The sequence below is a fragment of the Zeus faber genome, assembly GCF_960531495.2.
Source record: "Zeus faber genome assembly, chromosome: 11".
NCBI classification, from domain to species: domain Eukaryota; kingdom Metazoa; phylum Chordata; class Actinopteri; order Zeiformes; family Zeidae; genus Zeus; species Zeus faber.
Genome location: NC_137205.1, coordinates 6927002 through 6951003, shown reverse-complemented (window position 1 = coordinate 6951003; position 24002 = coordinate 6927002). Strand labels below are relative to the sequence as shown.

The 24002-nt window shown below is 44.4% G+C and overlaps 1 protein-coding gene across 1 annotated transcript; it reads left to right on the top strand.

The window, feature by feature from the left end:
- The first annotated feature begins 534 nt into the window (after positions 1-534).
- On the top strand, positions 535-23820 carry ap2a1 (adaptor related protein complex 2 subunit alpha 1). Its single transcript, XM_080009191.1, has 22 exons — positions 535-1200; positions 3536-3747; positions 6827-7020; positions 10020-10149; positions 10239-10340; positions 11920-12179; positions 12422-12590; positions 12713-12850; positions 13163-13345; positions 14019-14116; positions 14201-14432; positions 15376-15564; positions 16040-16194; positions 17051-17113; positions 17497-17568; positions 18013-18095; positions 18591-18681; positions 19541-19663; positions 20131-20247; positions 20480-20549; positions 20698-20832; positions 22371-23820. Exons 1-22 carry the CDS (start codon positions 1134-1136, stop codon positions 22446-22448), a joined length of 2961 nt encoding a protein of 986 aa, XP_079865317.1. The 5' UTR covers positions 535-1133; the 3' UTR covers positions 22449-23820.
- The last annotated feature ends 182 nt before the right edge of the window (positions 23821-24002 follow it).

The window sequence follows — 24002 nt, the reverse complement described above, 5'->3', positions numbered from 1 at the left end:
TAGTATGGATACAAATGTGGGGCTTAGAGTCATTTGCCGGTGTATTTGTACTTTTACTTGAATAAAAGGTCTAAATCCACCGCTGATTATATTCTGGTGACAGACTATCAACCCGAGGAAGAAATTATGGTACATTTTGACCAAACTGCATTGGACATATCTCATAGGCCGGTTTGAATGTAATCATACATATGACTGATTATTATTATTATGATTATTATGATAATTATGATTATTATTATTATTGGATCGATGGGACATAGCAGTACTGAACCTGATCGTGGAGCGCCCGTAATTGTTGGACAGCTGAACTGGCCAATCACTGTTCGGCCCCGGAGTCACGAGGCGCCCTTACAGCCAATCACAACTCGTCGTCTCGGAGCGCGCGTGCGCGCGTGAGCGAAACAGGACGGGGCTGCGTCGACCAGTCCCGCTGCTGTCACGAGCCCAGGCAGCGGATCCGAGCGGACATCAGTTGTTGACGACCTCGCACTTACAACATCTCGTTCAAATATTGAAGAGAGCCGTAATTTAGTTGTGTATCCCCGCATGGAAACGATCACCATTCGCTGTGTGATTACGCTCCATTCGGTGATGTATCCCTGTATTTGAATGGTATCGCTAGCCAGCCAGCTAGCTAGCTAGCTGTTCAGCTAGCTTGACCGTGAGTGACACGAAGCTAACTTACATTTTTCGGACATTATCCAACAGTTTCCTGGTGTTTGTTTCCTTGGGGTTTTCTCCAAAACTGTCGTTCCCACTTGGCTTTATTCGGTTTCTTACTACCGCAGACGTCGAACGCTGACAGAACCGGCAGCTCACTTCGGTTCTGTTCGGACATCGGGAGGGATTGAATGAAATAAAGATCCAGCGAAAGGAGCTAGTTATTGTTGACTCCCTGTTGCTAGATGCCGTACGGTCTGTTAACTTGGATCATATTAAAGTTTCAGTCCGCGATCGCATCTCCAACTCTATTTTACTACCGTCACCACGGATCTTCCTGGCTTAATTAGCCTGCGAGCCAATACTCCAAGGAAGCTTACCTTCGGCGCAAGGGCAGTTTGAGAAAGCTGACCGACATCGGATCATATTTTTTGCCAGAAAGGCCGGAGTGAGGACAGAAAGCTGCAGACATGCCGGCTGTGTCGAAGGGCGACGGGATGCGCGGATTAGCGGTGTTCATCTCCGACATCCGCAACTGTAAGTGCCTCGTTCTGTTAATCTGCATTATCTGGTGTGACTTTTATATTAATGGTTCTATCAAAGTCATATACTTGTTTAGGAGATGATTGACAATAGCCACATGTTCGGCACACAGTAGGTGGACATTTGAGCATTGCCTTATTTAGAATATAATTTGGGTTATATATTAACTGTTTTTCTTAGTTGACCGTATTTGTGAACACTAGAAATAAACCACACTATTACCATTAATACTAGTATCTATTATTGCGACTATTACTACTGTCTCATCCAGCTTGTCCAGCATGTCTACACACATATTTACTGTATATACTAGAATTATCTCTGCATATTATTGCTACACACTGCTGCTATATACTTTAACGTAACGGTCACCCTCCCAGGGGGCTCACTAGTTGACGTAGTACTACCCACTGTTAACTTTATTTTTTTTAAACTGTGTCTCAACTTGCAGTGTTTTTCCTGCTATAACACCTGTATTTCATTCACATTCCATGTTCTGTAACTAACCGATGCCACTAGTGCCACAGTGAAGAATACAAGGTCTGTTTTTTGTAGATTACACCTCGTCAGACACCCGCCTTGGACAAACGGTTGTCCCTAGCTTGATCTATTGGCTTGTTTGGATACTGTGCCGGATTTGCTATTTCAAATTCATATGTATTTGTTTGTCCTTTTTTAATTTTGAGTATACTGACTGCAACAGTTGAAACAGTGCATGTAGGGGAGAGAAGCTCCACAATACTTCAATGTCTTGTTGTAATGGTATTGTAATTGGTCTTATTTTCCCTGAAATTGGGGCAAAACGGACAGTCACGGTTCACCTGGGTCCACTGACTCGTTTTCACACACAATCAATCAAACCAGTAGAAAGTCTAGAACTTTCCACAAGCCCAACACACCAATAAGGCAGCTAGCCTAATCTTTAATAGCCCATCAACTGGAATAACGTGTTGAGATGTAGTCTGTCTATTTTATTTTTTGTCATTTTTTTATTTAAACATTGTGCCATTATTCACATTTGCATTTAAAGTGAATACTTAGAAAATACTGTCGAACACAAAACCCTGTCTATTCTCTGTGTATACCAAGCTAGTATAGCAAGTGTCCCTGACTGTGATGCTGATCAGATAACTATTCATAGGAATTGCCTTTTATCACATGAACTGACTGCAATTACAGTGCTGCTCCTTAAGAATTATTTCATGGACCCAGATAGGTTTCATGACATTAACTTTGATAGTAAGGCTCTTATTGCAATTTTTTCTAAAAGCCTGATTTAGTTGTGCAGCTTATCATTTTATCTACCTATCTAACTCAGAACTAAAGTAATTGGGTTTGAATATTGTTCTGATGATTCACAATATGTTGCTTATTCAGGAGCAGGTGTGTTACGGTTAATATGTCTGGTATCTCTTGATTTGATCAATTCTGCTTTTGACATTTTTGGCATTCATTCATGTTCAACTTCTCCAAACACAGTTTATTGCCCAGCACTCTCATCCATGCATTTATCTATGTCAGTGTAATGTAAACATTTCCTTAGGCGTGCTTTCATCCTCCACCATTTGCTCACTGTTTAACACCCCCATCCCCAGCACGTTCTTGCATAAGCCATTCCTTATCCATTCTGTGAAACTTGGTTATGAATTTAAAAGTACAGGTACTCCTCACTTAATGACCGAGTTCTGTTCCTACAACCAGGTCGTTAAATTAATTGGTTGATAAGAGAGGACGACATATGTTATTTCACGTAAGGGGGCGTGGCGATTGTGAATGCCAGTGTAGTGAATACTGACAGACAGCAGGAACGAGACTGAGAATGGGAACTGATGCGTGATGAGATGCTTGATGCTGAGACGTCACACACGCCGCGCACGCTGTGGTATTGTACACAGCGTACAATACAGACTGGTCAGAGAGTTGGTCGTAAGTCCGAATGGTCGTTTAACAGGTAGGCCATTAAGTGATGAGTACCTGTATGCGTTTTCCTATAATGGTGTCTGGGTTTTCTCTGATTTGGCCATAATCTGTGGCCATAACTTTGATTTTGCTAATACACAATGTCTCCCTATTCCTGAGAAACCACTGCCTATGCCTTGTATGTGTATTCTTTCCAAAAACCGGCACAATTTGCATATTTCCGGGGGCTTTCGTGGCTGTCAAACTCAAGCGCTTAATGCCTTGTGGTGGAAATGTCTACCCATTTAGGCCCCAATCTAAGCCTTTCTTGGTGTCTCCCTCTTTGGACGGTCACCCTTCTAACACACTCTGGGAGAAGGCTAATGATGTCTTGATATTCCCCCTCTCTCCCTCCCTCCTCTCACACCAGGTAAAAGCAAGGAAGCAGAGATTAAACGCATCAATAAGGAGCTGGCCAATATTCGTTCCAAGTTTAAGGGGGACAAGGCTCTGGACGGCTACAGCAAGAAGAAGTATGTCTGCAAGTTGCTGTTCATCTTCCTGCTCGGCCATGACATCGACTTTGGGCACATGGAGGCCGTCAACCTGCTCAGCTCCAACAAGTACACAGAGAAGCAGATCGTAAGTGTTGGCGCGTGCGTGTGCGTGCGTGCGTGTGCGTGCGTGTGTGTGTGAAAACAAGCCCATTCTTTTAACTTTTCATCCCTTTCTTTTTGTTTTCTGCATCTTTGCCCCCCCCCCCACACACACACACAGAAGCATTCCCTTTGAACAGTCAACAAAAGCCTATCTTCTTGCACTAAACCCAAATCCCAAGGTCCACACTGTCCCATTTGTTGACAGATCCTGAGATCACTGAACTGTATGTCAACCTCATTTTGACTGGAAAGTACAAGCCCGAGGAATCCACTGACTATAAAAGTGGTTGACCCCTTTTTTTAAATGGAAACCTACTAGTTCCAGGTAGGGTGTACTGGATTACGTTGTCAAGACTCTCTGGAGAGGCACAAGCTGAAATTGTGAAGGATCCCACGGCAATTAAACTGTAATAATAACATTGTTATTATCACACTATGGTGGGGAGCTGGGGGCGGGGGGATATCTGGCTGGTTTGGTGAAAATACTACTTTTTGTTATGATGCTATTTACATTTTATCTGCAATTATTGTTTATAAAGCCAAATGACTGACAACAAAGATTTACACGTCGTTCTCAGGCAGTTATTGTTGAAAGCTGAACACGTCCTGTCAAGTTGTATTTGTGTCTCTTGGCCTTCAGACTGGCAAGGCATAAAATGGGGTGGGGGGGACTTGGAGTAGCTGTTGCTCAACTAACTCTTTTCTTTGACTGGTCCTTGACCTAGTCTGTCTCTACTTCGGTGGAGGCTTGGACAGACATCCCTTGGGGGAGCCTTCTCATCTAACAATGTAGCCCATTGTAAAGTCTCGAGGTTTGGTCTACTACCCAGTTCAAGCGCAACAATTCTTACCAGTTAAAAAGATCATTTGAAATCACACTTGTTACAAAAGAAAATAAAACAGGCATTTGTATGTCCAGAAAATGTACTGTCTTTTCGACTTTTCAGACTCAAGCTTGGTATTGGAAACACTGCTGTGACGTTACAGAGCTATTGGCAATTGCAAAAGTGGCGAGTGGCGGTTTATCTCTTCATCAAACCTAGTCGCATGAATGCGAAAACTGCCTTCAGTTTGGATGAGGGCTTGGTTTGTGGCTGCTGTTGCTCAATCCCAAGTTGGCAGAGGATTTGGACAGGAAAGGGAAATGTTGAAGGAGTTTTAATTGTGATGTGTCAGGACTTCTCACCCAAGTGTTGGAGATGTAGAGACATCAAACCCACTATACTAAAGGATATTTTAACACTTTGACGCCTACTTAATATGCTGTTGTGTAGTTTGTGAAGCCCTTCAACAGCAACTTAAACAAACAACATAAAACCAGAGGAGCTTTTCCGGAGCTAAATTGTGGAGTCTGAGTAAAACATAGACGGTAATGGTAAGTAGCGTGACTTTGAGTTCTGTGGCGGCAGCTCCGTTATGCCCCTATATTGTGATATTATGATATCTGGTGGAAAACCAATAATAAGCACTGCACATTGTAGGCCAATGAAAAACATGCTAGTGTTTGTGTGTCTTTAATTTAGCTTGAATAAATCTTAAGAGCTGAATCCCCTTGAATAAGGGTTTGAAGAAGAATGTATCACCTTAACCCATTGAAAGAGGACAAGACCTGTATGCCATAGTTAATCATTCTGTTTTCCATCTTGAATATGTTATTGGCTTTCCTAAGCATTTTTCTTTTTTCCTTGAATTAATTCACTTTAATTGTCGCCATCTTGGTAACTGTCGGTTTGATGAGATGGTTCTCTTGGTATAAGAACATTCCGGGTGTTTTTCTTCCTCCCATTGCCTACCTGTGTGCGACTGAGTGGCAGTGTGACCTCCCCCCACCCCCCGCTGACTCAGCATCAAGCCAAACAGCCAAGGGTCTCTCTCACCCCACAAACATTTTCTCCATTTCCTCTCTCTTTGAGTTCTCCATTTCCTTCTTCCACCACTACCCTTTAGTCTGTGTGATCATTCTGCATGACCTCTCTTGCACTTTCAGCCGCTCACTGATTTCATTCTTCCTGTCCCGACCCCCAAAAATGTTTTTTCATATCTTGTCTTTCTTACATCCTCCCTTCTCTCGCGCTCTCTCTCTCTCTCATAATGTTTTTTATTTTTTATTTTTTAATTTTTTTATTTATTTATTTATTTTTTACAACTTCATTAACATTTTCACAATACAAAATAAATAACACATTTTAAAAAAGAACACTAGAAAAGACACAAAAAGAAAAACCCAAATAACATATAACAAATTGCTTAATAATCATAACATTCCAGCAACCAATCAAAGAAAACTATTTACCAACTTTGTCCTTTACACTTTTGGTATTTGAATAAACCAGTTTACATATCCGTTACCTCCGGATTGTTCAGTCAAAGGATAGATTTTCAAAATAACTAATAAATGGAGCCCAGGTTTCATTCAGCTTTTGGCATGATCCACATACAGTATATTTTACCTTTTCTAATTTCAACATCGACATCACCTCCTGAATCCACTGCTTAAAGGATGGCTTTTCTGCCTTCCAATTAAACAAGATGAGTCGACGGGCCAGCAGAGAGGCAATTGCATTTTTTGATGACCAAAGAGGACCTCCTCTGACTGGACTATTCCATAAATGGCAGTAAGGGTGTTGGGATTCAGTGTTATATTGCATAAAAATGAAAAAGAATCAAAGATTGATGACCAGAAGCTTCTTAGAGATTGGCAGGACCAGAACTAGAGAGACTAGGGTATGACGGCACCTAGGACATTCTGGGTGGACAGATGGATACATTTTGGACAATTTATTATTGGAAAAATGCAGGCAGTGAAATATTTTAAATTGTATCAGATTGAGTCTTATACAGAAATATGAAGAGTGCATCTTACTTTGTTTTTTGAGTTAGTATTATGATTACATGATTACTGTATATCATTATTAATAACATGTATGTATTTATTGCTTTGTTCATTTAATTGTCTTCTAGTTTTTTAGCTTGTGCCACTGGAATCAGTAGATACCACATGTGTTCAATAAAAGTGTTTTTAAAAAGTCAAAAAAATCCCCCTCCCCCCCCCCCCCCATCAGGGCTACCTGTTTATCTCGGTGCTGGTGAACAGCAACAGTGAGCTGATCCGACTGATCAACAACGCCATCAAGAATGACCTGTCCAGCCGCAACCCCACTTTCATGTGCCTGGCCCTGCACTGCATCGCCAACGTGGGCAGCCGCGAGATGGCCGAGGCCTTCGCCGGGGAGATCCCCCGCATCCTTGTGGCCGGGTGAGCTAGCGGAGGGGGCAGGAGCCAGTAAAATAGTGGTCTGAGAATCTAGCTGTAATTAAAATGTCTTTTAATTTAGGATAAATTGAATAAAGGTAAGGAGAAGATTGTATATTCTGGCCTTATGAGGGCATCCCCCGCCCTTCAGATTCCACCTTTACAAAATGCAGTGTTCCTCTGCACGTCTGTGAACTAATTAGCATCGACCAGTGTAACTGTTTTATTTGTAATTGCATATGCACAAATAGTTAGTTGGTAGGTTGTGTGTCAAAGCAGAAGCAATGCTTGGTCAATAGTAGTGAAAGTGAATGATGATGTCACAAACGTGTATGTAAGGCGGACATCACAATGCAGTAGCATCAGCTGTTTCAATATTGGCCTTTGCTTTCCTTTGTCCTGTTCATCGGGCACTGTGGAATATGGCCAGCTGGCATACAGTGGGGCAAAAAGTATTTAGTCAGCCTCCAATTGTGCAAGTTCTCCCACTTAAAAAGATGAGAGAGGCCTGTAATTTTCATCATAGGTACACTTCGACTATGAGAGACAGAATGGAGACAAATAAGTATTAGGTCACCTACAAACAAGCAAGATTTCTGGCTTTCACAGACCTGTAACTTTTTCTTTAAGAGGCTCCTCTGTCCTCCACTCGTTACCTGTATTAATGGCACCTGTTTGAACTCGTTATCATTATAAAAGACACCTGTCCACAACATCAAACAGTCACACTCCAAACTCCACTATGGCCAAGACCAAAGAGCTGTCAAAGGACACCAGAAACAAAATTGTAGACCTGCATCAGGCAGGGAAGACTGAATCTGCAATAGGTAAGCAGCTTGTTGTGAAGAAATCAACTGTGGGAGCAATTATTAGAAAATGGAAGACATACAAGACCACTGATAATCTCCCTCCATCTGGGGCTCCACGCAAGATCTCACCCCGTGGGGTCAAAATGATCACAAGAATGGTGAGCAAACATCCCAGAACCACACGGGGGACCTAGTGAATGACCTGCAGAGAGCTGGGACCACAGTAACAAAGGCTACCATCAGTAACACACTACGCCACCAGGGACTCAAATCCTGCAGTGCCAGACGTGTCCCCCTGCTTAAGCCAGTACATGTCCAGGCCCGTCTGAAGTTTGCTAGAGAGCATTTGGATGATCCAGAAGAGGATTGGGAGAATGTCATACGGTCAGATGAAACCAAAATATAACTTTTTGGTAAAAACTCAACTTGTCGTGTTTGGAGGAGAAAGAAAGCTGAGTTGCATCCAAATAACACCATACCTACTGTGAAGCATGGGGGTGGAAACATCATGCTTTGGGGCTGTTTTTCTGCAAAGGGACCAGGACCACTGATCCGTGTAAAGGAAAGAATGAATGGAGCCATGTATCGTGAGATTTTGAGTGAAAACCTCCTTCCATCAGCAAGGGCATTGAAGATGAAACGTGGCTGTGTCTTTCAGCATGACAATGATCCCAAACACACCGCCCGGGCAACGAAGGAGTGGCTTCGTAAGAAGCATTTCAAGGTCCTGGAGTGGCCTAGCCAGTCTCCAGATCTCAACCCCATAGAAAATCTTTGGAGGGAGTTGAAAGTCTGTGTTGCCCAGCGACAGCCCCAAAACATCACTGCTCTAGAGGAGATCTGCATGGAGGAATGGGCCAAAATACTAGCAACAGTGTGTGAAAACCTTGTGAAGACTTACAGAAAATGTTTGACCTCTGTCATTGCAAACAAAGGGTATATAACAAAGTATTGAGATGAACTTTTGTTATTGACCAAATACTTATTTTCCACCATAATTTGCAAATAAATTCTTTAAAAATTAGACAATGTGATTTTCTGGATTTTTTTTTCTCATTTTGTCCCTCATAGTCAACGTGTACCTATGATGAAAATTACAGGCCTCTCTCATCTTTTTAAGTGGGAGAACTTGCACAATTGGTGGCTGACTAAATACTTTTTTGCCCCACTGTAAAAGTACACTGACACCTCCAACGGCAAATTGTGGTACATCTCTAGAACTCTATTCTCTTCCCTCAGTTCGAGTTTCTCAGTGGTTGTTGCTAAGCAACCGTTATTGGAGCGCCCTGTGCACGTAAGGTTGTTCATTCCCATCACACCAGTTGATGGTAACACATAGTAATTCAGTTTTGTTGTGGATTTAGATCATGGAAACAAAACCTTTGACAGGACTCTACATAAGCTGCCATCTTATGCACACACTAAAGTTGAATAGTTCGGGTGTATTTTTATTTTTTAAGGAAATCAAAATTTAAAGATGGGTACTTGGGTCAACGGTGTTGAAAATCAGATTGAAATCAGCCCTCATGTAATCTCAAGTAAAAATCCATCTTATTTTGTGTCAAAAGAATAACCAGAAATTATCCCCATCATGCCTTTAATGATTAATAATGCAGACCAAGTATGCATGTCATGGCAGATTTGCTCTGCAATATCTGTTAATGCTAATGAAAATAATGTATGTAATTTTTTTTACATATCATCATTTATCATTTAGGCTTGCCTGTCTATTACAGAAGTGCCTTCAAATATTTAGTATGTTTGATTCTAAATCATTAAATATTTATTTATTTATGTATTTATTTATTTTTGCTACAAAAAGGAGGATATCTTGCAAAAACCTTTGAGGGTGCAGTCTTGTTGTCGGTTTTTGTGACGGACTCAGGTGAGGCCTGGAACCCCAGTGCATTGATGGCAAAACATAAAGGTCTGAGTTTCAACTGTTTCCATTTCAGCTAGTTTTCTAGATTCTTAAGATATACTGTAGATATGCCATCCATAAGTCCAAATGAAGTGGATTCCTAAATAACAGTCAAATAACGGTCTATGCCCTTATGTTTCATGGCTTCTCTTCTTGTCTATGTTAGCCATAATTTAATTGGGTTGATGTACGTTTGACGATGTGTACAATTTTAACATCCACCGGGGGACAATACGCTGCTGAGTCATACTCAAGTAAGACTGTCCCTCCAGTGACACTATGGACAGTGTGAAGCAGTCGGCTGCCCTGTGCCTGCTGCGTCTTTACAAAACCTCCCCTGACCTGGTTCTGATGGGCGAGTGGACCTCCCGCGTGGTGCACCTCCTCAACGACCAGCACATGGTGAGACGAGCCCCCCCACCCCCGTTTTTCTGTATTTGCGTTGAAGAATGCTCCTGTTACTAACTGTCCTCCTGCCTTCTTCCTTCCAGGGAGTTGTGACGGCAGCAATCTCTCTCATCACCTGCCTCAGCCAGAAGAATCCAGATGAGTTCAAAACCTGCGTGTCCCTGGCTGTGTCCCGGCTCAGCAGGGTAAGAGTGTGTGTGTGTGTGTGTGTGTGTGTGTGTGTGTGTGTGTGTGTGTGTGTGTGTGTGTGTGTGTGTGTGTGTGTGTGTGTGTGTGTGTGTGTGTGTGTGTGTGTGTGTGTGAACCTTTCTGCAGGCTACTGTAGAAATAATTTAAGATAATTTCCTTTGTCATCAGTAGTTAAGCCCTCCCTTGGACAACCATATACCCAAGAGCTCAAATTTGCTGTGGTTTTGATTTGCTTAATCCCTCCCTAATATTAAGGATAATTTAATTATTACACCTACTACATTTTCAATTTTTTATTTTTTTTACAAGATTTAAACACATATGGAAGATAGTTGTAATAATAACAACCTTTTTGTATAGAACCTTTCATACACAGCCTGTATAATGTATACTTTAAATTAATAGAAGTTACTCAATAGTAGTATTATTAATAATAATAATAATACTATTAATAATAAAAATAAATATAGCTACAGGCAGCAATGCACAGGATCCAGGTTAGTCGCATTACTCACAAATTAAAGTTTTCTGAGTTTCCCTGAAACATAGCATCAGTTTCTATCGAGCTGAATTACAATTTTTCAAGTTTCATGGAACGCAGCATCAATTCAAATAAATTTTCCAAGTTCCCATGGAATGCAGCCTTACTTCCTACCAACACGAGTTACAATTTTCCGACTTCCCATGGAACGTAGCATCGGCTCCCTCTCGTCTCGACCCGGCACAGATCCTGCACAAACCAACCAATACATACCAATGGAGTCTGGACCGCACCTCGCCCCATATGAAAGCCCCCATAGAGCCACAACCTGCACATATATAAAAAATTGGGTGATGGTGTCACAAAGCGCCCCTCTTTACCACCCCAGCCGGCTCCACCAAAGTTCAGCTATTTCCAGTAGATTGGCAACGCTTTTCAATAATTCCTGCTCCAAATAAAGATTGTGGCTCAAACTTGGACCAACACAATCTCGAAACTGCCCTGTATCCAATGACACTTCACTCATGTCTGTGGGTTCGGCAGTTACTGTGCGCCAGACACTTTCATCCGGAAAAATGCCAAAGAGAAAAATAATAATAAATATCCCAACTAAAACAGTAGGGTTCCAGCCCTGTGGGCTGGACACCTATATGTTTTTAATAAAATTAAGTAAACAGTTTATCATTGGTCATGATATCTCTTCAATAGATTAAGCACAGAAGTATTGGTCTTGAATTACTGCTCTTTAATCCAGTCCAGTCATAATCAATCCAACATTCCTTTTAAATGTACAAATAATGTCAAAATGTCAAAAACCATTGTTATATTTCAAATAAAAAGTGTGCTAGAGTGGCCTCCCCCTTAGCTTTTTCTTTCTAAAGCCACACACATCCATACCTTCAAAGCATTACTTGGAAGTTACATTTTGAATCCGCAAGAGAATTAACAGCCAATAAATGAGCAACACACACTCTCATGCGGGGGAACTGGGAAAGGTGAACTAATTTAAGGAATGATCTTTGTATTTTAAACTTTTTTTTTTTTTTTTTTTGTGATGAAGATTCAAAACAAACTACTTATGCCCCCCCATGCAGATTGTGTCATCGGCCTCCACTGACCTCCAAGACTACACCTACTACTTTGTCCCCGCGCCATGGCTTTCCTGCAAGCTGTTGCGCCTACTGCAGTGCTACCCTCCGCCAGAGGACGGCGCCGTTAAGGGCCGCCTGGTGGAGTGTCTGGAGACCATCCTTAACAAGGCCCAGGAGCCGCCTAAGTCCAAGAAGGTGCAGCACTCCAACGCCAAGAACGCCATCCTCTTTGAGGCCATCTCCCTCATCATCCACTATGACAGGTGGGAGGCACACACACTTTAGGGATTAGTAAAGTAAATTACTTTACTGCAGCCTTCTGAAGAGTTTAATATTAAACTAGACATGAAACAAATACCTTTAAACCATTGAATGGACAAGGGAAGAATCCCTGGAAGCCTTGTTAGATTAGGTTGAAACGTTATTTACATACTCAAATGTTTGGAAAATTGCTGTGGACTGCCTTCAAAGTCACTTCCCTCTCCCTGCCTCCACCGGTCTCCAGTGAGCCCAACCTGCTTGTGCGGGCCTGTAACCAACTGGGCCAGTTCCTGCAGCACCGCGAGACCAACCTACGCTACCTAGCTCTTGAAAGCATGTGCACGCTGGCCAGCTCCGAGTTCTCCCATGAGGCCGTCAAAACACACATCGAGACGGTGATCAACGCTCTCAAGGTCGGTCCGGATGTCAACTTGAGCTTTTGAATGAGATCAATGATGACGAGAAGGTCTTCCCTCGATGGGAGCTTATTCTCTTCATCTGCGTGTTCTCTGCCTTTTCCCCTCCGTTTGTTTAGACGGAGAGGGACGTCAGCGTGCGGCAGAGGGCTGCCGATTTGCTCTACGCCATGTGCGACCGTAGCAACGCCAAGCAGATTGTTGCTGAGATGCTCAGCTACCTGGAGACAGCGGACTACTCTATCAGAGAGGAAATGGTATGCGGGGGCACGGTCCATTATGTCGTCCCGCCAAACTCAATCTCTTATTTTTTGATTTGTATATCTTAGATTTTATTTTTCTGTCATTGAAAAGGAGGAAATGCAAAATAATTCTGAATAAATGCGTTTTAGGCTCAAAATGAACAAGAATTTGGTTAGCTTCACTCAAAACTGTTTTGAAACCGTCTTTGAAAAGTCCTCAATAGAATCTGACGATACCCGCCCAAGCCCTATATCACCTGAAAAGTATTTGTATGAACAAGTTCCCCCTGATTCGCTCCCTCACCCACACTACTCCCCCGCCTCCAGGTGCTGAAGGTGGCCATCTTGGCAGAGAAGTATGCCGTGGACTACTCCTGGTACGTCGACACCATCCTCAACCTCATCCGCATCGCCGGTGACTACGTTAGCGAGGAAGTGTGGTACCGCGTCATCCAGATCGTTATCAACCGCGACGACGTGCAGGGCTACGCCGCCAAGACCGTCTTCGAGGTGAGGGAGGCCTCTTCTGCAGAGCTCTCATTTTGGAAATATTCTCCGTTTCGGGAACCGGGAGCTCAATTTCCGGTCCTAATGGCTTGTTCCACAGGTGGAGCTTGTTGAAATTGGTGGCTATTTTCATTGTGGTTTCATTTCATGTTTTATCAAGATTTAATTTTAGTTCTGGAATATTTTAGTTTGGGTTTGAATCAATTTTAATTCTAGCAAGGACTTTGTGAGGTCCTGCTCCACATCCAGTTAGAATACCCTTGGAATTAGTGGTCTCTCAGTAAGAAGAAGGTACTTTGTCTGACTGAATGTGAAAGACGTGGATTCACTAAACAATTATCAAGTTCAATTCCACAATAATTTTGAGCAACATAAGAAGAAGAAAAAAAAAAAAAAAGCAATTCACATTCCACATTATTTATTTCAGTTAGTTGACAACAATAGGTAAGATTAGTTGTTTTCCCTTTATTTTAGGGTTTTATCTAGTTTCTCTTATTTCAGCTGGGGAAAATGTTCTTTGATAGTTTGTAGGTTTCATTCATGATTTGAAAGTGAGCACATGGATGAATTTTTGGCTGTCCTGGGGAAACATTCTTGGTTTACAATTTTGTTCTGGAGGGAAAGAAGGTCCATCTCTAGTGGGCATGTCTAACCGCACGCTATTCCCTGGTTCCAGGCCCTGCAGGCCCCTGCATGCCACGAGAACATGGTGAAGGTTGGGGGTTACATCCTGGGGGAGTTTGGGAACCTCATTGCTGGAGACCCTCGCTCAAGGTAAATTTTGCTCAGTGCTACCACTGTTGCCATCAAAACCTTTTCTGTCATGTTTATACGACCTTGCCTCCTTTTCTGAAACAGCCCGCTCGTGCAGTTCAACCTGCTCCACTCTAAGTTCCACCTATGCTCGGTGCCGACCCGGGCCCTGCTGCTCTCCGCCTACATCAAGTTCATCAACCTTTTCCCGGAGACAAAGGCCACTATCCAGGAGGTGCTGCGCTCTGACAGCCAGATCCGCAACTCAGACGTCGAGCTACAGCAGCGCGCCGTGGAGTATCTCAAGCTCTCCTCTATCGCCAGCACAGATGTCTTGGTTAGTGCCCAACAGGGATGTCACCTCAATTTAGAGACTATAATTCCACTTGGGAATTGTGACTGCTTGTGTTACGGTGGCGTTGTGAGATGTTGGGTTTTTTTGCCCCTTAAATCTTTTTGTGCGGTTTTGCAGACAGGGTTTAATCTTAATTTAGGACTAAGCTAATCCTATTTAAATTCATCCAGAATTGAAAAAATGCCTTGCTGAGACGTCACATAATTTAAGGTTGATTAGTTCTGGACTAGGAAGTCCTAGACTAAGGTCATTAAAGACTAGTAGACTCCTTCTGTCTGATCTTGGTGCTGGTCTTATTCCAGAATGTCAAGGTCGACCTGAAGGCCCACGTCCATTCATCCAACGATAAATCTGGCCGAACCTGCCTCCGGCCAGATTTAATTTAAACCTTCACTCAGACCTAGATTAGCTCTAATCTTCCGTCTGGAAATCATATTTTTTTTAACCAAGACTAGGGCAAGTCTGAGGCCTGCACCTGGTAGATGATTTCTGTTATCTTACAGTATATCGTCCGTCTGTAGCATTATATTGTCATGACATTTTGGTGAGTTTTGTTTTAAGATTACAGCCTTGGTCTGATCCCATACTTGCAATTTCAGGTCTAATGGCCATCTTTTAAAATGTAGATTTATAAAGATAAAGTCACAAAGTGTGTGTGTGTGTGTGTGTGTGTGTGTGTGTGTGTGTGTGTGTGTGTGTGTGTGTGTGTGTGTGTGTGTGTGTGTGTGTGTGTGTGTGTGTGTGTGTGTGTGTGTGTGTTCAGATAACATCCTGACTGTAAAACCCTGAGCTCTACTAGCCGTTGCCTACATTGAAATGCAGCACTCTGCTTCCAGTGCAGTATTCATACGTTGTCAGTTCAACCACCGCAGTGCTAAAGTACAGTACATGTTGCCGACTGTGTGTACTGCTGGTGCTATTCCAGGCCACGGTCCTGGAGGAGATGCCGCCCTTCCCAGAGAGGGAGTCTTCCATCCTTGCCAAGCTCAAGAAGAAGAAGGGGCCTGGCGCTGTGACCGTGTCAGAGCTGGAAGAGGGGAAAAGGGAGGGCGGGGAGCTGAATGGAAGTGGAGACAGGGGTGCGGACACCTCGGCCATGGCCGCCTCGAATGCTGTGAGTGGCTAGGGAAGCAGTGGGTCCGATCAGTTAACTCAGGAGTCAATGTTTGCGGCCATACATACCTGCCTGAAATACATACTTGTATTTGAGTGTTTACTCCTATTCTGTATTCTATTTCTATTCATATTCTATTCCTGTTTACTGTCAGTCTGGAGGAGGCAGTTGGTCTGATCAAGTTCTGAGTGCGTCAAAATAATGAAATGGAGCCACTACTTGCAGGCCAAACATGTGATCCCTGTTTATCTGTATTTTTTACTGGAGAGGCTTTATTTGTCATTTCTGGGGATTGTACAAAGCCTTGAAGGCATGTTGTGTTTTCAAGGTTAGATACATGCTTCCAGTTTGTTTAAACACCCGTAGAACACTCGCGTTCCGGTCCAGTCCCTGAATTTCACCTCTTCTTAACTGTACACACTCCGCGGCCAGTTTGTCACTCTTTCATCATTTAAACCCTCTCTCTGCCTTCCAGTCCACGCCTTCCCCGTCCCCTGATCTGCTTGGACTTCGCTCTGCTGTCCCACTCGGCTCAGGCGCACCCGGCAGCGGCAGCCTACTAGTGGATGTCTTCTCCGAGGTGGGGCCTGCCGCCCCCACTACGGGGGTGAACGACGAAGGATTCCTAAGGTGAACCCCCCCCCCCCCACACGAGGCTTTGAAATGTATTTTGTTACTAATAAAAGGTTCTAACCAGGTCCTTGAGGTGCTTGAAGTGCTTGAATTTCGTCCTCAGAAATTTGAAGTACCAGAATACCTTGAAAATAGCCCCCTTTGTGTTTAAGTGTTTGAAAAGTCCTTGAACAAAACGTAGCATCATTTGAAAACCTGTGGTATCCCCCCTGGTTTTGTTATTCAAATTATAACTTAACAGAGTTTTTCCAGAATCGTTTTTACGGCATATTTGTTTTGCGGTAGTTCTTGAAAATGGAAAAAATGGCACTTAAAAAACACTACTTGAAAGTCCTTGAATGTCATTTTGTAATGCTAGGATGAAGCCTGCTAATATTTGATCTGTAATTGAGGAGTCAAAGTATGCCACAGGGTCCAGATCAGCACTCCCCCCGCCCCCATTTTGGAACACGCCTTTGCTTTCTAAATGGATGTGTGTCCCCCTAGTCTCCATTTCGCGTTTTGTGCGTTCTGGTTGCGAGACGTGCTCGTCCTCTGTCTGTCTACTGCTCTGCAGCTCTTATTTGCTTTGTGTAATCTTTTGTCTATTCTCCTTTTTTTATCTTTGCCGTGTACGTGACCGTCTTTCTCTCTTGCCTTTTTTTTTTTGTTTTTTTTCCTCTTTCCCTTTCTCCATTCTCCCTGGTTGTCGTGTGTGTGTGTGTGTGTGTGTGTGTGTGTGTGTGTGTGTGTGTGTGTGTGTGTGTGTGTGTGTGTGTGTGTGTGTGTGTGTGTGTGTGTGTGTGTGTGTGTGTGTGTGTGTGTGTGTGTGTGTGTGTGTGTGTGTGCTTTTGTGCTGATTGGACATTGGCAGAGATCTGGAACAGCCCACTGAGACCTCTGACTCCCTATTGGTCGAGGGTCCCGGTGACTCCGAGTAAGGGGCCTGTAGCAAAGCACGATGTCACCTAGAAAGCTACAAATACGGCTGACGTAGTCGCAAACACATATTCTGTCAGTCTGTCGACTCTATCATACTTTATTTTAGCATGTTTGTTAGCCAGGAAACACTTTTCATTTGTTTCGTTGTAGGATTCTCTCATTTCTATACAATCCTGACGTGAGGCTTTTACTAACGACCTTTGCATTTTGTGTGTGTGTCTCTCTCTCTCTATCTCTCATTCCCTCTTGTTCTGGTGTCCTCCTCCTTGATGCTCTTGCATTACTTGCATTCGTTCTCACTTCTTGCTCCTCCTCCACTGGGTCCATCCTGTCCTCGCTCTCTCATCCGCTGCTGCCCTCCGTCCTGTGGTCTCTCAGTTCTGCCCCCCCCTCTGCGGCTTCCGAGGATCCCGCCCCTCCTCTGCCCGAGGCAGACGAGCTTCTGAACAAGTAAGGGTGCTCTCTGTACATAGATATTGCTCACGCTCTCCCTCCCGTCTGTGCAGAGCTTCGTTGGGTGTCTTTCTTCTCTTGCGCTATGGTATCTAACCAACACACACACACACGCCATCTCACCTGCACTGACCTGAGCATTTGTTAGCGTGAAGGTTGCGAGAGTATGTTCTTCACAAAAAGACCAAATAGATTGTCCATGATTTTACGTAGATGTTTATTGATACCACACCGTCTCTGTTGTTCACCAATAGTTGCTGGTTTTCTCGCAAGTTTCACCAATGCAAAATTTTAAACCCGGTAGCACTTTAGTTTTCGGATTCGCAGAACATGCAGTGGGTCTCCCAAGACGGCATTCAAGCCACCACCTTGCGTTTCTTCTCTGTCTGTCTGTCTGTCTGTCTGTCTGTCTGTCTGTCTGTCTGTCGTCTGTCTGTGTAGATTTGTGTGCAAGAACAACGGAGTGCTGTTTGAGAACCAGCTGTTGCAGATTGGCATCAAGTCGGAGTACCGCCAGAACCTGGGTGAGTCGCGTTCAACCATTAATCACAGCAATGCCAGATGTACTGTAGGCAAACATTCTCAGGAATGTTTAATTGAGGGATACGAAGACACTGCCAGCTTTAAGAAGATGGTGAAAAAAGTCACAAGTCAACACCGGTGTAGTGAATATTTCTCACCGTGCATAATTGCTTTTAGTTGTTTTAATAAACAATCCATCATTGAAAACCTGCTCTAGTTTATGCAAGACGAATATTCATGGGGCTGAAGAGGCCGTTGACTCAAATAAATTCTAATGATGCAAATCTGTCAGTTCAGGAGTCATATCGGTGCCAAAAAAAATCACAACACTTCGTAATATCTCTTTCTCACAGAATATTCCAAAATTTCAAAGGATAAATTGTCAACCATTTTCAATTCAAAATTTTAGTCGGCAGATCCTTCTGACATGCTGTGAAAACAGGGATTGGGTCACTTGTCATCCATCAGTTTGTGATCGCCATCTGCATCTATTTCAGGGAGGATGTACCTGTTCTACGGTAATAAGACGTCTGTGCAGTTTGCCAGCTTCACCACCACAGTCACCTGCCCAGGGGAGCTGCAGTCTCATATCCTTTCACACTACAGGACTCTGTAGTTTCATGTAGTCCGTGATGGATCACCCACTTCCGTAGAATACTCATTATACTGTCATTTAAATAATGAATCCTAATAAAGAAATCCTATATCATAAAAAAAAAAGTGTGTGTGTGTGTGTGTGTGTGTGTGTGTGTGTGTGTGTGTGTGTGTGTGTGTGTGTGTGTGTGTGTGTGTGTGTGTGTGTGTGTGTGTGTGTGTGTGTGTGTGTGTGTGTGTGTGTGTGTGTGTGTGTGTGTGTGCGCGCCTGTCTCTTGTCCTTTTGCGCTGATTGGACATTGGCAGAGATATGGAACAGCCCACTGAGACCTCTGACTGTGTGTGCGTGCGCTCCAGGCGGTAACCTATGGTGGTTGCTGTGGATGGTTCTCTCCCGGTCTTGCTGGTGGCCTAGTACGTCTTCGGACGGTCCTTCTGTGTCCCTTCCCCTTGCCAGAGAGTCCCTGTGCAGGCCCACCGTGGCAGTTCTGCCTGCCACACGCTACCTGAGTGGCGTTTTCAGGCCCTCTGACACAGAGACACAAGGAGAAATGTTGTTAGCACACCAGTTTATTGGCGAGTGGCAAGATGTAACAAGCCAGGAGCAGATGGACACATGTCATGACAGAGCCTCTGTCTGTCTGTGTGGGGGGATGAGTGATTTACCTTTTGCTCGTTTATTGCTCTGATGAGCAATGGGCACACAGCCACTCTGATCCCGGGCTGAATTTCCTAGATCCAAGACAGGTGTGGCTGCTTAAACCACTCCCACACCATAGTGAGGTTTGGGGGTTTTTTTGTGTGTTTTTTTTTTTTTTGTTTTTTTTTTTTCCCTTGACACTATATGTTCACAGCTCAATGTGCAGACCAAGCCAGTGGAGCCCCTAGTGGAGGGAGGAGCCCAGGTGCAGCAGGTGCTCAACATCGAGTGCTTAACTGACTTCTGTGACGCCCCTCTGCTCAACATAAAGTTCAGGTACAAAGCCCTTTTGGTGCATAGACAGTCAATTGATCTGCCTTTTGCAAGCTCTCTTGGGAATGTTTGGTTTAGTTTAAGTATGTGACGTGAGTTAAGTAACGTGCTATTAGCAACACAGAACCTGAGTGGCTCATGACAGCGACGGCTTCTTTGGGACATGACTGGGGCTCAAAACACAGCAAGAAATCTAGTTTGCTAAAAGTGCCTTTCTTACCATGTCCCTGAGGTGCTTGAATTTCATCCTCAGAAATTGATACCTTGACAATACCCCCCTTTTGAGCTGAAGTGCTTGACAAGTCCTTGAAAAATATCACAGTCATTGAAAACCTGGGATATTCCTCCTGGTTTTGTTATCCGAAATTGTAACATGGTAAACCATTTCCAGAATCGCTTTTACAACATTGATTATGCCAGGGACATGTACATTTCCCTGCCCGGCGCACTGACCTGTGTCCCCTCCACAGATACGGCGGAGCTCTACAGAATCTTACCCTCAAGCTGCCGGTCACTATCAACAAATTCTTCCAGCCCACAGAGATGGCCTCGCACGACTTCTTTCAGCGCTGGAAACAGCTCAGCCAGTAAGTGTGACGGGGCTGATTAAATGCAGAAGACGCAGAACTGGATTGATTAAGGAGTTAAACAATTTGTCGAGGAATCCTCAAATCTGCTCTGATCTTCAAATTCACTGGATAGTTTTGTCTGTATTCTGCTGATAATCTTTCTGTCCAGGTTGACAATTTGGGCTAATTGTAAGTCATTGCTTCAAACAATACCACCAACTAATAGCTACACCCTGACCACATTCCTCAGGCCCCAGCAAGAAGCACAGAAGATTTTCAAGGCCAACCATGGCATGGACACGGAAGTACTCAAGGCCAAGGTACGAAGATGCGTATCGACGCACACGCAGACCTTCATTTGTGATCACACCCTTCTTCCCTTCTTGATTGTCTTCATAATCTATTCCCTTAATTGTGTGTGTGTGTGTCCATGTGTCTGTGTGTCTGTGTGTCTGTTTGTGTGTGTAGCTGTTGGGTCTAGGGACAGCCCTCCTGGAGAACGTGGACCCAAACCCAGAGAACTACGTGTGTGCGGGGGTTATCCAGACCAAGGCCCAGCAGGTGGGCTGCCTGCTCAGATTGGAGCCCAACGCACAGGCTCAGGTAAGAAGTACACACACACACACACACACACTCTCAAACACACGCACGCACGCACACACACACTCAGCAGACCCAGTATACTGTATCTGTCCTTATGTGTTGCACTGGCGCCCACACTGCATCATTCACAGCTGTCTGTGTGTCTCTGTGTGTTTGTGTGTGTGTGTCGCTGCAACTCAAGCCTGGTGTGCAGGTAACTCTCTCTCTCTCTATCTCTCTCTCTCTCTCTCTCTGTATCACTGTCCCATCTCTCAAAGTGTCGATCCTCCAAGTGCAACAAGGCTATTTGTTTTTCGCTTAGGGCCGCTCTCTGTGGGTGACCATGGCTGCCTAGTCCCAATGAATGCATTGTAGGCTCTCCCGTAGGCCACCTTTCCATCCCAAGAACTTGCCAAGGAATGCCGCGTCATAAAGGTGCAAAATACGTGCCCAGTACCAAAAGAAAAAGCTCAATATCTGGCATATAATCCGCCAATAGTCAGACGTGCTACATGTAAACGTCAATCTTAAACGGGGTTCCCTTCCATAGCTGGGTTTTCTTAGCGTTCTGGTCCTTCTAGACCTTGCGACGGTTTCAGGCACCTTTACCCTCACCCGGTTCTCCAAACCGGGTTCTACTTTGAATTTTTTTTAAACGGAGCTCGTCCTTCTGCAAATACCACTGGGAGGGGGAATCCTCGCCTTCTCCAGGTGTTAAACGTCTTTGGAGGTCGAAAGAAAACATAGAGCACCACGCATCACGGCGCCCAGTTCCATGTTCTTGCGGTTGGGTGGGTGGAAGCGGCAGACGCTCCCAGGCAGCTCCATCTACATTTCACCCACCCCCAAAGCCCAACCTGCCAGTGCATTGTCAGATATAATTGAACAGGCCTTTCTTTATTTATTCATTCATTTATTTATTTATTTATTTATTTATTTATTTATTTATTTTGATTGGTTAGTGCCCCCCAAATCTATCTGGGTACTTCTTCGTTGTACCCCCCCGTTTCCCCTCATGAGATGACATGCTGAAAATGTGTCCAAATCCATGTCACATCACCGCCCTTGTTTTTGTGTTAGCCACTCCAGTGTTTCACTCAATCAGTGTTTTATTTATTGTTTTTCGTGACATCGGCCAAAGTCAGCAAATGAGCGTGGGGGTGGGGGGGGGGCAAAACAAGCTCGTATGAACTGTTTATTTTTCTGTGTAAGGTTAAAAGCAGTTAATCAAGCCACCCCCCCCCCCCAAATCACAAAGCTGTAGTTCTCTTCTTTTTTGGGGAGGGGTTGGGGGGGTTGGTGTGTGTGTCCCATGCTCCGCTTGCTTGCCGTTTCTGCACCTAGGGGTGAAATGGGGTAAAAAAACAATAATTTTGATGAATTTAATTTGAATGGCCACACCATCTCCTGAATTGACATTTACCTTGTATTGGTTATCGGGGGCTGTTTTTGGGGATGGAAGAAGCTGATATGAACAGTGAGAGGAGTGATGGTAACAAGCTGTACCGAGAACGACTCTCTTTGTAACCCCGCCTCTCTCGCTGTCTCTCCTCCTTCAGATGTACCGTCTGACCCTGCGCTGCAGTAAGGACACGGTCTCCAAGCGTCTGTGTGAGCTGCTGGCCGAACAGTTCTGAATTTGAGGCCCCGCCCCCCCCACCCCCTCCTCGTGCCCAGACCATCATCACATCATACTCAGTCCCGCCCCGCCCCCCCCCCCCCCCCCCAAATCTGGTCCCCTTTTACCCTCCCAATGCCAACCGATCCTCCTTTCCTCGCCACGCCCCCGACAAAGAGTTTATCAATAAAAGAAGAAGAAGAAAAGTATAACCGACATAAGGGAAAAAAAAGCAGCCGTCGCCGATTGCGGCGACCATATTATTGTCATTGCTATTGTCACAAATTATGATTCCAGTTCTGCTTATTATTCCTGTTCTCATTGCCGCTAAAGTTCTTGTTTTTAATCGGTGTTTACCTGTGTACAGTGTGTGAATGTGTGCGAGTGTGTGCGAGTGTGTGCGAGTGTGTGTTTGTTCCTAGACTTGTGCTGGTGCGTCCCCCCCGTGCCTGATAGCTCAGTTCCACCCCCGAAATGCTCCTGTAGTCGTGCTGATAGCTGGCAAGTGTATATAAAAGTGTGTGTGTGCGCGTGTGTGGTCTGTGCGCGCACGCACGCGGGCATACACATGTTTTCAGGGCGAAGAGGTTGTACTGTCAAGTGGACGTTTCATCATTTCAAATAGTGGGGCTGTTCCTTTTTAGAGGAAAGGCGTAGAAGAATACATTTCAAAATGGGGAGTCTATTGTGATGATACTTGCGCAGGCACGCACATACACCGCAACTTTTTGTGGGCATATGTATTTACATGCTGGCTCACGAGGAGCAGAGGGCAGTTGTACCGAAATACTGGAAAAATTACACTAAAAAAAGTCCAACCTCTGGGGGGCGGGGTGGGGGGACCTGGCTCTCCACCCGACTGAATTCCCAAGCTCGAGCTAACTCTCAAAGTGTTCCCTCTTCCCCACATTCCCAGTCTCCGGCCTCCTATACAATTCCAGTGGAAATGGCCAGTGCACTTTTAGGTGGATGCCCGGAGACTCCTTTTCAAACCTTTTTGGGGGCACACTTAACCCCCCCAGCCCCCCCAGACATGTAGTACTTTATATAGAAAACATATGATTCCGCTCAAGTTCTAAGGAGAAATATAAAAATCAATTAAGTAGCCTTTTTTTTTTTTTTTTGGTAAATGTTTTTGATTAATGTGTGTGTGTGTGTATTTCTGTTTTCTGTTTTGTTTTTTTGTTTTGTTTTTTCATAGTGGAACTATTGATGCAATGGTTTTGAGTGTTTGTCTCGCTTTCCAGGGACGTTCCCATTGTGGACTGTGTCCGATTAGGGCCAGTGACAGGTGTGCGAGCTGGACGAGGTTTAGTTCAGAGCGAACGGGCAGAATAGGAGAGGGGGAGGGGGGGGGGGGGACCAGGGGAAGATGGGGGATTACAGTGTTAATACGGAAAGAGGCAAAGCCAGGCTTGTTTAAGCTTTAAGCGCGTTTTGAAACCGTCCCGAGCGTGTCTCCCCCGAGAGCGCAGCGAAAAACTAAGGAAACAAGTTGACCTTTGACCCCACCTCCATAGACCTCTTTTCCCACTGGGTTTTGAGGCGGCCGCACGGCGACCACCCCCCCCCC